This window comes from Formica exsecta, unplaced genomic scaffold (assembly GCF_003651465.1).
Source record: "Formica exsecta isolate Colony F162 unplaced genomic scaffold, ASM365146v1 scaffold82, whole genome shotgun sequence".
Taxonomy (NCBI): domain Eukaryota; kingdom Metazoa; phylum Arthropoda; class Insecta; order Hymenoptera; family Formicidae; genus Formica; species Formica exsecta.
In genome coordinates, this window is record NW_021853592.1 from 1,485,033 (window position 1) to 1,499,213 (window position 14,181).

Here is a 14,181-nt window from a genome sequence, read left to right on the forward strand (position 1 = left end):
ATATATATATATATATATGCTATTATTTAGATATAAATATAAATGAGATCGTGTAAATACTGTAGCCCAAAGCATAAAATCACTCCAATCATCTAATCGTTAAAGAGTAACCTTAACACGCGGTTTTGTGATTTCAAGTTAGTAATATTATTTTGAGTTTTTGTTTGGTCAATTAAAATAATGTATCTCTTATGTGTGCATATTTGTTTAAAAGGTTTTTGTATGTGATATATCTTGTATAACAAACAGATATATTTTATGGAAATAGAATAAAACCTCTCGGAAATATATATCAGTATTTTAATCGCTTTCAGGTATTTATTTGACGGAAGCCTATAGGTTTGAATATAGAAATTCCATAAAGCTATGAATCCAAAACCTGCGATCTTTTTTCTTTTCCTTCTTGTTTTTTTTTTAATTTCTTTTTTTTGTTTTTGATTAGTCTCTTATCTCTCATATAATCAGCGTCTCGTAGCTATTCGATTTAAACCCTGCAAAGGATAAATCATTTCTCATTTGATTAACACACAGGTAATTCCAAACTCCCAGCTGCATACGGCCGACACTTCGTTTTTAAATCTATTCAGAAAATGCAGAATTAATTGTTCTTCTTCTCTCTTCCCGATGCTGCGCTGCTTTCGTGCGTGCTCGAATGAGCGTTATCGCCAAAATCGGCCTTATATCTTTTGAGTATCTTTTTACCATCTTGGTGAATTTCCATATTGCCTTTACCAGTACTTTTTTGCTCGACAACAAATGGTTTATGCGACAATGACGGCGCAGTAATAGATTTTTCACCTGCTTGATAATGTCTCTGATCTAAATTCTTCTGTAAATTCGTGACACTAGTTATTTGCTGCGTGCTTGCTTGTGAAACACTTGATTGAATAGCATTCTCTTCTTTTTTTTTGTATTGCGATATTTTGCTGCTGTCAGCAGTTTTACTTTGACGTTCATTGCTCTGAGCTCTTTCCACAGACTGATCGCTGCTACAACCAATCAATTGCTTTTCGCTTTTTTCCGGACCGATCTCTTTCGATGACGAGTAGTCATCGCTCTTAGTGCCTGTCGGCGAATCCTTTTCTTCGGCTATTCGCGGTAATTGCGTGCTACCGCACGAATTTGACATACCTACGTTCCCTAAATTAATGGATATGCCATGGGTTAATTTGGGATAATCTGCCTTCTGCTCGCTTGGCACTTTCTTCTCGCCTTTCGCGCCTTCGTTGGCCTCCTTGAAATTAACGCTGGACTCGTCCGAGATATCACTGTTGTTGTGAGACGACTGTGCGATAGTCACGCGTGGCGTTACCTTTGCCATAGTATTCACCAATGGTGATATCGACGTTTTGCTCTCCGCCGAACGCGGATGAAGTCGATCAGGACTGAGCGCTCGTCGAAGTAATGGCGAACCCGGTTATATTAACATTAAAGATATATAATAAAACATATATTGTGTCCACTTATATATGATGATAAAAGTTTCGTTAAAATATAGATATTGCGAAACGATAAGATCGCATTTAGCATTTATGCCATAAACGAAAATGCGAAAAAGTGAAAATTCCCTCAGTATACCTGCTGCATCTCTACGCTCGCCCGTTTGGAGCTTATCCTCTTGAAGAGCGACGTCTTCCGTTTCTTGTCAGAGTGATCCCGCTTTTGCTTTCGTTGTTTATGCAGCGTCCGGCGCGCCAGTTTACTCTGAGCGAGATCGCGTCTTCTACCACCTGTTTTGATACTAGTATTCTCCAGCGGCGTACTACGCAACGTCACATGATCACCGCCGCTTAACATCAATTGCAGGACTTGAGTATGATACAGACCCTGTACTGGTTCACCATTTATGTGCGTTATCAGATCGCCCGGTCTCAAGCCAGCTTCGAATGCTGGGCTGGATTGTTCGACTTCCTATAAATAGAGTTTGAAATAAAATAAAGATTAAACATTACAGGAAAAGAAATGAAAAAGTATATTTAATAATAAAGAAAAGTAAAATATACAAAAATAGGATAGAATTGGTAAATGGAATTTAAGATAATAAGTAAAATGTAAACAAATATAAGAATTAAAATGTATGTGATTATAATATATAACAAAAATAAAATATACTAGAAATATACTAGAAAAACATAAAATTTTGTAATAATACTCGAATAACAAATACAAATTAATATATATTGAAATATAAAAGTATAATAAAAAAGTTTAAATAACAGAATAAATTTTTGTATTAATAAAAAAAAAATATTTAATATCGAGTTGTTTATAACTTGCCATTACTAGATGATGCATAGTGTAGAAATCGCTGTCGCCGTAATACACCCTGATAGTGTGTACAGTAAAGCCAAAGCCGCATGGACCTCGACGAATGATAATGGGCGGTTTTAGGCTAGTCACGAGAGGGCTCAGCTCGCGGCATGGGGAGGTATCCCTCGAAGACGCGGTTGACGATCCACCAGGCGATTCGATAGGTTGAGCATTCAGCGGCGCGTCGTCTAAGAGAACATATGTTTCAAATAAAAAACTACCGAATTTTATATCGCTTCGCACACATCCATATATATATATATATATATATATAATCTTGAAAAATGTATATATACATACAGGCGAAATCGCTAGTCGGGATCACTAATGAGAGCCCGCTAGTCGAAGCGGATTTTATGACGGACCGAGATTTCTGTCGGACAGATGGTAATATGGGTATGGTAGTGAAGGACTCGAAAGAATCAGTACTAGAGTTATGCTTGCTCTCCTCTATCGCATCTTTATTCGCTGCTGCAAGATCCAACCTATGCAAGCGAAAAATTGTTTTTTTATTATTACTAGATACGATATTTCTAATTGTCTATTAAACTAAATGAATCGTGAATATATACACATACACGGACATACAACTATATTGTATGTATGTATATATGTATATATGTATATATGTATATATGTATTTATATATGTATGTATGTATGTATGTATGTATGTATGTATGTAATGTATATATATACATAATATTTAAAATATATCAAATAAAATTATAGTGTGTATAAATTAAAGTTATAAGTTAAAAATGGGAATTAAAAATGTGTATGAGAGAGAACTAAAAGAAAAGAGCAGAATAGAATTGTATTATTGCGAGAATGTGGCTGAATGACTCACATGTGTTCATCATCAATGGATATACTGAACCTGGGCAGCTTATCACGAGAGTGCGTGTGTCGCTTTCTCTGGATCTGAGGGCTAATATCTTCAGATTCGGTTTGCGAGGAATCGGGCGTGCTCAAGTTAATCGACGCTCCTTCCGCCCGAGTGCCTTTAACGACAGTAAGCTGAGACTCGTTGCTCGACGAGATCGTAGTCTGGGGAGTTGTACAGGATGACGACATAATGTTTAATTTGTCGGCTTTTTGATTTTCGGAGCAAGATTTGCTCTTTACGGACAAGAGGGGCGTACGATGCTTTTCGGACGATGATGCGGATTGAGGATCAGCGAGTTTGGATGGCGGTGGCGTGACCAACGATGTATTCGATCCAAGGGACAAATGTGCCAACGTGCCTTCAAGCTCAGTACGGAACAATTGTTTTTTAGAAGCGTCCAAGTCTGCGTCGGGATTGAGCTGGGGCGGGCGCGTCTGCGAAATCTTTCGCGATTGAGGGGAGTAAGAGGAGAACGATCCAAATAAGGGAGAATCATCGGTGTCATCTGTGTCATCACCCAAGTCATGATTATATCTGTCCATACGAGCTGAAATATTACAAAAACATATAATATAACAAATAAAAAAGTCTATTATTACTGTAGCATATATTCTGACAGTGTGTGCAGATATTAAATCATAAATTGAATTGAGAGAAGAAGAGGATTATAATTATAGAAATATTACAATGATATATATATCTCTGAATACTCACTGTCGAAGTAGCTTGTATCCTCATCGTTAATTAATTGCGGCACAAACTCTGCTTTCTGTCTGAGCAAACTATTCCAATTTACTCCATAAAAATATGGATGTTCTTTGACTTCATGTGACCCACCAGTCCCCAATCGATCTCTAGGATTCTGATGTAGAAGTGCCGTTATGATATCCTTCCCCTCAGGTTGAACAGGCCAGTCATCTTCGTCCGGCCATTCAATATCATCTATATAGAAATTGTAACTTGAATTATCGTGATATTTATACTTAGGAAAAAATACTCCAAGATGCATTTCAGTTTATCAATTGCATCCATAATTATTTATTAATATATAAATTAAGAAAAAGAATCACCGTTTACTGTGTGAGCAAATAATTCCTCGGGTGTCTCGCCAAAAAATGGAACACAGCCGATCAGAAATTCATACAATATGATACCCATAGACCACCAGTCAACTGGTTTACCGTAACCCTGGCGCAATATAACTTCCGGGGCGATGTACTCCGGTGTACCGAATACTTGCTTATCCGAAAACTGCCGCGTGTCTCGATCGATGTAGCCCTCATAGAGATTTGTTGCCACTTGAAATTACACATGATTATTTAATTTGATTTTACTTGTTATATGATCAAAGCATTTGTCACACTTACAGGACATTAGACCCATTTTACTGAGACCAAAGTCAGTAAGCTTAATGTGTCCCAGGGCAGTGATAAGCAAACTATGAAAAAAAAAATAATTCGTTATTATGTGTATTTTTTGCTATTCAATATATCTTTTTGTCAACTCTTTATACAATATCTTACTTATCAGGTTTTAAATCCCGATGTACAATGCCATAACTGTGTAAATATTCGACAGCCAAGACAGTCTCTGCAAAATAAAATCTTGCCATGTCTGGTGGCAGTGGACCTATATTTTTTAAAAGATTCGCGCAATCTCCTCCCTCTACATATTCCATTACTAAGCATAAATGTTTCTGAAAAAAAAAAAAAACCATTTTTTTACAATTTAGTATATTATTGTAAAGAATACACGCACTATGAATAAAATCTAACATGCATGCGCATACCTTAGTTTCGAAACTACAGTACATAGAGACTACAAATGGATTATCTGTAAAGCTCATTATGTCTCTTTCGGCAAATACTTGTTCTACTTGATTTCGTAACATTAAATTATTCTTATTAATTTTTTTTAGGGCAAATCTCTGTCGAGTGGTCTTCTCTTTGACCAAATACACTGCACCATAGGCGCCATTACTAATAAGTTTCAATACTTCGTAGTCACTTTCGCATGGAATGCGCTGAGACTTGTCGTCATCTTTATTTGGATTCGATGTTACTTGTAGATTACTGTCGCTAGAACTCGCAGAATCTTCCAATTTATTCAAATCTTCCTGCAACTCTACAAAAGATCCAACATTTAAATAATAGCCTTATTTTTATAAATGTATTATGTTTTAGAAATAGCACAAAGTATATACCTGATATAGGATCTCTGTTTAAAGAGAGTTTAGTAATAATATATTGAGGAATATCAGTTTTTATTCCTGCATTGACTTTAGCTTGACCCTCTGCTTGCTCAAGTAGATGATAGAATTCTTCGGGGTCGAATTCCAAACACTCTAATAGACGAGCTGGACGCGATATAACTAATAAAAGTTTCTTTATTAATCCTGTTAATCTCGTTGCAGCCTCTAAAGATTTATCTTTTGTCTGCAAGATAAAAGAGAGAAATGCAGCAGTTACAAACACATGTCTTAATAAAGTCACAATCTATATATACATACTTCCATTAAAAGATGTTCCAGATTTTCGCTCATCTCATAAAAGTATCTCGTTGTAATTAATTTTTCCTGAGATTTTTGTAAGCAGTCTCTGGCCATTTCGATTACTTGATGATGTACAAAACGTAAAATTGGTAATGAATCTTGCGTCATATTAGCCACTACTTCGTATTCATCTATCTCCTTATTCTCATTAATAAAATTAGTCAAACGTTCTTCCATTTGTTGCGTTGCCTGAAAATGTAATTATTGCGATTTATATAACTTATTATTTGACAAAAAAATTTTTAGTTAAAGATTAATAGTACCTTTGGAAATCTTTCTTTATACAAGGTATTCATCATAACGATTTCACTATCGAGAACAGGTGATCGACTTGGACTGCTGCAATTGCACAAAAATTTAACAATTAATACATTTGTATCCAGTTATTAATCACAATTTATTCTTAATCAATTAAGAATGATCAAACAACCGTTATAAAGATATTGTAAATATATTGAAAAAATATATTTTATACATACATAAAAAAAAAATCTCCAAATAATATACCTCAAACTTCGGGAACGTGGACGATGTAACGGCGATCGACAGCCCTCTTCTTCAAGGCTAAGAGACGCGCTGCCTGGAATACTAGATATGCTAGAACCAGGGAAGCCCGGATGTGAAGAGCACGGTGTTCCAGGCTTGGAAAAATGGCAAGACAACATGCGCAATTCGTCCTTAGTTGGAACATTTGGTAGTTGATGCAAACGTTCTTGGCTCGAATATTGTGACTGATAGAATACAAACGACGTATTATGATTAGCAGTTAGCGCGGACAATTGCTCAATGCATACCAATCGACCATACCGAAACATTACTGGAACCAGGTGTTGTTCCATAGCCACTGGATGGCAAACTAGCAACTGACCATCTTCTGCCATCACCAGTTCCTGTAGCACCTCCGCCAATTCTTAAATATATCGTAATATTTGTTTAATAATAACTTTTGATGAATCTTTTACAAATTAACAAAATTATAAAATCATAAAACCCTGATACTTGTATCATGCAAAAAACTTACAAGCATTTCTTTAATAAGCTTTTACTTCTCTTCACGGGCTTTGCATAGTAAAGTTTTTGTATCACCATTTTTCTTTTCTATTTATAACACACAAAAGCTATAGCATTTATAATGACGACACCTTACCTACTTGAGCAATCAGATCAAACTAATTTAAATGTCCTGAGACAAATAGTGAAGTATAAAGTAGGTACCTTTTAATTGGAGCAAAAGCAAAGTGTGGACTGGATGACATCCTAGGACTCTCTAGGGGACTGCCTACAATCGGGACGAATGCTATATCGGGAAATAAGCAGTAGAAAAAATTAACTTGCTATTTTATCAGTAAATAATCAAGTAAAATATAAAAAGGTAATGTTCTCCCACTAAGTATAAGCAAAATTCATGTGTGTCAGGATGCGCGCATAGAATTTCTTTAAATTCTAATTCATACTTTATCTAATTCATCATTAAGGATACTAAAATTTATATTAAGGATACTAAACAAGTTTTTATATATTCTAAGACTAACAAAATCAAATGTATCGTGTATGTGTAAGTGTATGTGTTTAAAATATTGCTACAAAACATATGTTTTAGATTTGATCAAAAAGATATAATTTTTTTTTAATGGAAATAATCAGTAGAATAGAAATTACATACCTGATAAAGGTGAATGGCAACGTGGTAAAGTAGGTGATGTAGTTGAGATTAAAGATTTGCGATGAGCCGCTTTAGCAGCACGACGAGGAATGTTGAAGTCGCGCTGGAAAAAAATTATCATCAAATATATAAATTTTCTCACATGTAATTCACCATTCAAGATATACTAACCACATGAACTGATAGAGAAGGTGCCGACTTTCCAATTGCAGAATTTCTCATGCGAACAAGATTTGATAACTCTCCGCTAACTAAAATAACATAATTTTGATGTAACATGTATTGCATGTATATATATATATATATACGATATACTTATGTTTACAGTTAATATAAAATATAAAATTTTTTCTATTAACCAGGTCGAACTGGAGCTTCCTTGCTTTCCATTTTTGACGGAATTGGACGTTTGTGCACTTCTGTTTCTATATTACTGGCAGTTTCCTCCATTTCATTTTGATCAAACACAAGCACTCTGGCAGAGTTACCGTGCGATCGCAATCGTGGTCTACTCGGTCTATTTTTCGTTTGATCCATGGTTTAATTCGTTTACGTTTCTGTTTCTGTTAAGCAAAATGCTTTAATGAGCAAGTAACCAGAAATCAATAGACATTTGCAAAAGAGCTACAATAGCCACAATAATCTAAAATATTCACATAATAATCAAGTAAATAGATCTGTCAAAATAGATTTATTTGTTTCAGTTTATTTCTTTCTTTCCCTCTCTCTCTCTCTCTTTCTCTCTCTCTCTGTTTCTCTTTCTAAAATATGCACGTATATTTACTTTGTTTTAAAATGCAAAAACATACAGTTGAAACAAAGATATTCAACGCCAATAATATCTATGTCACACACATTAACAACAATTTCTCGACGATGTGTATGTGATCTCAAAAAAACTTTGAAATTTACAGAACTAGGTGACACTAGACAACCATATATTAGACAACTGAATAAACAATTGCAGTCGCAATAACACACCTTTCGGGATGCTTGGTGAAAAGAAGACGACAAACGGATACGAAACACCCGGAATTCTCTCTCTTTCTCTCTCTCTCTTTCTTTTTTATGCCTTCAACACCTTCGAGAGATCCTTCGGACGACAATCGCCACCGACGAATTCCATTTCAGAGTTGACATTCTCCAAGAATGTCACACGAAGACGCATCGCGAGATGGGACGGCCGCGAAGAAAATGAGCGAGGGTGAGTCTCGGGATGAGCGAACGCTCGTCGAGATGACGAACGGCTGGAGGAGGATCCTCTACGGACAAGGAAAGGAGATAACGAGGATGTAGGAGGAGCGCGCACTAGGTGTACGCGGCGACGACGAAGGCGACGACGGCGGAGACGACGACGGCGATGACGAGGACGACGATCAAAGGGACGCGATTACCGGCCGCCAGAGCCATCTTTTCTAGCAGCGACTCTCAGCGACTCAGCGACTCTCAGAGCTCTCCCAGAATTCGAAAGCGAGCCTCGCTATATGTGTGCCCGGGGCTACGTCTCGCATTTCATTCACTATCGTAAAGAGATTTTTAATTACGAAACGACAAGAGAGAGGCAATCATGGATCCTGAGGTGATTCATGAGGATGTACACACACGCGTACAATTAGACGTATATATATATATATATATATATATACACAGGCACATGTACCCATTGACGACGTACGTCATGTATACGTACAGCTTTAGCGGGTCCTACAATCTCGCAATAGCATGTATATATACAACATACATATAGCAAGATGCGTGGTTTATTTTTTATTTTTGAAGTATATCCTGTCGAGGATTTCCCGTGTAACGATGCGTTAAGATTCAAACGTGTATATTTATCAGCAATGAAATTTGTGATATGCATACTTGCTGTAAAAGTATAGGAGCACAACAAGTATAACTCGTCGTGTTAACCTATATCAACTTACATCGAACATTTTAAAAATAGATTATGTCTTCTAGATTTTATGGATGGATAATTTTCCAAGCTTTTACTTTTGGCCCACGATTTATTGAGTATAAAACGATTGCGAATATTTGATCGCGTCCGTAAAATTTACACGTTGTGTTTCATGAAATAGACTTTTTTATTTATCACAAAAAAACAGATTGTAATTTATTATTTTTAAGCTGTATTAATTATATAAACTAGAGACATGTATAAAAGGATTTTACTCTTATGGCAATTAATTTGAAAGTTGCGCTCACTTTGAACACATTTAATTTCATTAAAGCAAGCTCATCGAGCGCGGAGAATCCAACGCGGAATCTCGTTTTTTTTTCCGCTGCGATGAAGAAATTTCCGCTTGCAAAATTGCGAGTCGAGTTCATAATAATTAAGCCCATTTTTGTCGAGTGTCGCACGGCGAAAAGAAAGTGGAAGAAGGCCTTTCAAGAACGGGACAAATAAAATTACGTTACTTTTACGAGGTGTTCCTAGTCGTATATATATATATATATATATGATGGTTTGTATAGAAGACTTGTCGCGTTTCGCCATTTTATACCTTACAGAAAGTTTTTCTCAGAAAAAAAGACATTCCTCTCAATTATTACTCTAATATATGTTTTATATTTTCTATACTCAAATAATATATATATATATGTATATATCGCGTATCGAAAAAAAATTCTCAAAGCAATGTTACAAGAATTTAAGGTATAAAATAAGGCAGAGACGAAGGGAACATCGATTTTGTCCTGAGGAAAATTGTATCTTTCAATCCTCCTAATATATATATATATATATATTTTAATAGGAAATATTCACAAAATTATTCATTCTCATTCTCTTTTATTCGTTCTTTGTTATCTCGCTCTCTCGCTCTGAATCTCCGGAAAAAAAGGAAATCGTTTTTGAAAAAAAAAATAAATCTTTTACCCTTCATTCATCTGATATGTCAGCCATCGGTTTCAAATAAGATGCATAAAGTATAAAAAAATTATATAGTATACTGCTAAAACATTTTTCTTACTGGAGATTTAAATTTATTTTTTATTCAAATATAGGATTTTTACATCTATTAAAATTTTTCCATTTACAAATTAATATGTATTATTTGCGCTTTAGAGACTAAAAGAGGCGTAAATATGATTTCATATCCATATATGAGTATCAAATAAAATGAATTTATGATATGATAATATTGTGCCGCGCATCCATTTTTGACATTTGTCAGCTGATCGCTGACGATGCGTTTTTATTAGATGCGTTTTTATATTGGTGGTTTTAAAATATTGACACGCCGATTAACGATCGCTTATCCGATCAAATATTCAATCACGGACATAATAAAAGAAACTCCACTATATATTCAACATATATATACATAATGAAATGAGTTCTTCTACGTATCTAAAGGTGAAGCATCTTCAATCATATATATATATAAGTATATACAATATATTTCCTTTTGTTTAGCGTACACAAAGGTTCATAACAGATATATTTTCGAGTGGATCTCTATCTCTTTTTACATATTACACTACCTAAATTAAAAACATTTCTCATCAGAAATTTAGCAATGAAAGCGATACAGAGATATGCAGTTTCCTGGAAATGTTCTAATTTTATTTATCAATTTAAACAATTGGAAATGGTTGTGATGAATTATTTATTTATTTTTTCTTCAATTCGTAAAGTATATTATAAAATCAATGTTTTTGAATGGTACTAAATAGTATCAACCAATCAGCGAATCTCTTAGTCCACTAAATTTATTCACGTGCCACGGGGTGCGTTCAAGAGACACAACTATTGTACAACCGTTGAGCAGTGCTTCGTCGTGTCAACACTCGACGTTGATTCGTTGGTTCTAGAAGTAAGAACCAATCATGTTCGATTGCTATCCAACGGTTGTGTCTCCTGAACGCACTCATAGCCTTTATAGAGCCTAATGGCTCCATCTACGTATTTTACATATCTATGGCTTTAGTAAAAAAAAGATCGATCCCTATCTGTGTTCCATCTTTCAGTTTCAGGTACTCTTCCACATTCTTCCACGAAGGAGGAAGGAGCTGATACTGAAAATATATTTGAAGCCAGTTAAAGTATAGCCCGAGTCTTGTTGAAAGATACTTGGCATGGCACAGTATCTAGATTCAGAGGCGGACGTAAGCGAGGTAAATATATGAATAAACTTTTTATCACATTTCGGTTTTATCACATCGGAATTTTTATATAAATGTAACGATGTAGTACACGAATAATTCGCAACGATATAAAATGTTTAATGTATATGAATTTATTAACAGGGGGAGGAGGAACTAGATCACAACGAAAAAAAGAAATTGAAAAAGCTAAAGGCGATGGAGGAAAGCGATGATGAAGAGGAAGGTAGGAAAAGCTCGCACACTTCGCGTTTTTTAAACACTTTCATGAACAGAATAATCCAGCGTAGTAATTGCATTGCGATTTTCTACATGTAGAATTATTTTATTTCAATAAATTTCAGTAAAGTATTTTATAATTTCTGGATTACATTTTATTATTAAAAGACAAGATAGTTGTCTTACTTTGAAAGTTAAAGCATGGATGGTTTGTATTTGTTCCATATGTCTGCAGCTTCTTGTTTCTCTCAAGATTATGATGTCTTTCTCGTAATTTTTTTTTTTTTCTCTTTCTCTCACTTATATTTTCTTCCTAGGAAAAAATTCTATATTTTTCTTTTTCAATTTATCATTTGTGTGCCTATTCATTACTTCTTTAATATTTATCCTTTATCTGTGATAACATATCAAGTGCTTTAGTGCACTTTAGCTATATTTCTTATTCATATGTCCACTTGTTTCATTAGTTGCTTACAACACACACATGTACATACATGTATCTATAAAAATTTATATTTATACATTTTCTATATTATAATGCATAGCTCTAAATTAATATGCACTATTGAAAGATATTGATATATCTTGTAGACGATGAGGATCAATTACGCGAAGAATTGAAAGATTTGATAGATGACAATCCCATAGAGGAAAGCGAGGGTGAAGACAGTGATGGCTCGAACCATCATAAGAAGCGTAAACAAAGTGATGATGAGGATTTTGATGATCGCTTGGAAGACGAAGATTATGATTTGATTGAAGAAAATTTAGGTGTTAGACTTGAGAGGGTATGTTTTATGGACTACATTATTCTTAAGAAGAAAAGAGAAAAACATTTATATTGAGAATCTGATGTCTTGTTATAGAAACGTTTTAAACGTCTTCGAAGAATTCAGGATGAAGAATCAGAGGAAGAGCAAGAAAAGGAAGCGGATGATGAAAGGGATGCCATTGCCAATGAATTATTTGAAGGTTCTGGAGATGTAAGTATTATACATGCATCAGAGGTTTATCTATCATAGTGCTTAATTCTTTATGGTCTAGACCATTTTTGAGATTTTGTTTGAGCAGATTCACGTGCAATTTAGCTATTTCCAAATACTTGAATTAAAGAAAAGCCAATAAAACGAGCTAAATTGCTGTTGATATTCATACATTTCGATTTCACACTCGGGATCCTCTTCAGTGGATCATATAATTGCGAGGACGAAAAACGATCTAAAAAATCCAAATTATTTAAATAATTCAAATTACTTTTTAAATTTCGAATTATTTGTAAATATAAATAAATGTGCACATCACAAAAGTTATTGAAACAATCTTCATAAAATATAAATATGCTTTCTATTTAGACTGAAATAACTTCATACAATAGGCACTTCTTATAAAATTCAAGTTTGTCTTTATCTTAATTTTGAACCTTTGGTCATTAATCCAATATTTTAACATGTTAACATATGATTTCCATAAGTGACTCTAATGTAATTAAAAAAAAATGGGACTTTTTAATCTTTGTTTGACTCAGCTATTTCCACTCATACTGTACAGCTTGTGTGTTTTGCTATATTTCAATAATCTCTCAGATTACATAACATGCATAAAAGAAGGAAAACAGTCTCCACAAAAATAAATACAGTAATAATAATACTACGAGAAATTTTTTCAAGATTGTTAGAATGTTTATAAGTAGTCATATATTCCTATATCGAACTAGACTTAACATAGGATCCAGCAATAAGATGTGATGTCGAATTAAACAAAGAGTTAAAATATATAAAAATTGATATGATACATTGATTGCAGTATTCAATTATGCAATCTGCACTTGCTTGTGGCTTTTCTTATGTGTATCGGTTTGATAGTCCTTTGAAATAGTGTTTGATATTTCATTAAAGCAGCTATTTAATTTTCTACAAAATACTACTATTTTCTACACTCTTATGAACGTAAATACATTTATAATTACAAACATGCATGTTCACATAAATGTTTACATATCACGTTTGCATTTATTAAACACATGCATACTTGTGTTAGGAAAGGGACATTATCACGGTATGTAATGTTTGCACAATGTCTGCATTTATTTATGTGTGCAAAGGTGTAATATCTTTTTATATTATCTTTAGGAGGATGAAAGACGAAGCGAACGAAGTCACAGACCGCAGGAGGCAGAAACATTTGAAGAAGGCAGTGACGAAGGAGAATACACTGACGCGGATGACTTTATTGTTGACGACGATGGCAGACCTATTGCGGAGAAGAGAAAAAAGAAGAAGCCAATATTTTCCGACGCGTACGTTATGATACTAAAAACATCTTTTTATATTAATATACCTATCTATCGACATAACTATCGATCGACATAATATAAATTTACCATCTTGGCAACCAAAATGTACTTAGATCTAGAAAAGAAAGGAATATTTTTTTTTTTTTT

The 14,181-nt window shown here is 34.3% G+C and overlaps 3 protein-coding genes across 5 annotated transcripts in view; 1 reads left to right on the forward strand and 2 right to left on the reverse strand.

Annotated features, from left to right (window-relative positions):
* Positions 1-8: 8 nt before the first annotated feature.
* Positions 9-1,413, reverse strand: LOC115244485. Its single transcript, XM_029822157.1, has one exon. The coding sequence runs from the start codon at positions 1,319-1,321 to the stop codon at positions 599-601; it is 723 nt and encodes a 240-aa protein (XP_029678017.1). The 5' UTR covers positions 1,322-1,413; the 3' UTR covers positions 9-598.
* A 53-nt stretch (positions 1,414-1,466) lies between these two features.
* Positions 1,467-9,031, reverse strand: LOC115244484 (microtubule-associated serine/threonine-protein kinase 2). Of its 2 annotated transcripts, none has more exons than XM_029822156.1 (19): positions 8,394-9,031; positions 7,772-7,975; positions 7,584-7,663; positions 7,413-7,515; positions 6,965-7,046; positions 6,557-6,659; positions 6,257-6,480; positions 6,013-6,088; positions 5,708-5,938; positions 5,402-5,633; positions 4,988-5,322; positions 4,722-4,894; positions 4,566-4,636; positions 4,269-4,496; positions 3,913-4,140; positions 3,190-3,745; positions 2,611-2,795; positions 2,278-2,498; positions 1,467-1,911 (listed from the first exon to the last, which is right to left on the reverse strand). In XM_029822156.1, the coding sequence occupies exons 2-19, from the start codon at positions 7,947-7,949 to the stop codon at positions 1,570-1,572; spliced, it is 3,648 nt and encodes a 1,215-aa protein (XP_029678016.1). In that variant the 5' UTR covers positions 7,950-7,975; positions 8,394-9,031; the 3' UTR covers positions 1,467-1,569. The 2 variants fall into 2 exon arrangements, with proteins under 2 accessions (XP_029678016.1, XP_029678015.1); XM_029822155.1 differs by having other exon boundaries at positions 3,160-3,745.
* Positions 9,032-11,172: 2,141 nt separating this feature from the next.
* Positions 11,173-14,181, forward strand: part of LOC115244557 (transcription elongation factor SPT6) — an 11,350-nt gene continuing 8,341 nt past the window's right edge. The window contains exons 1-6 of one of the 2 annotated variants that reach the window (XM_029822275.1): positions 11,173-11,534; positions 11,667-11,748; positions 12,333-12,529; positions 12,608-12,724; positions 13,779-13,796; positions 13,871-14,037. In XM_029822275.1, coding sequence (XP_029678135.1) covers positions 11,496-11,534; positions 11,667-11,748; positions 12,333-12,529; positions 12,608-12,724; positions 13,779-13,796; positions 13,871-14,037 — 620 coding nt within the window. In that variant the 5' untranslated portion in view covers positions 11,173-11,495. The remainder of the gene's footprint in view (positions 11,535-11,666; positions 11,749-12,332; positions 12,530-12,607; positions 12,725-13,778; positions 13,797-13,870; positions 14,038-14,181) is intronic. The other variant, XM_029822276.1, reaches the window with a different exon arrangement.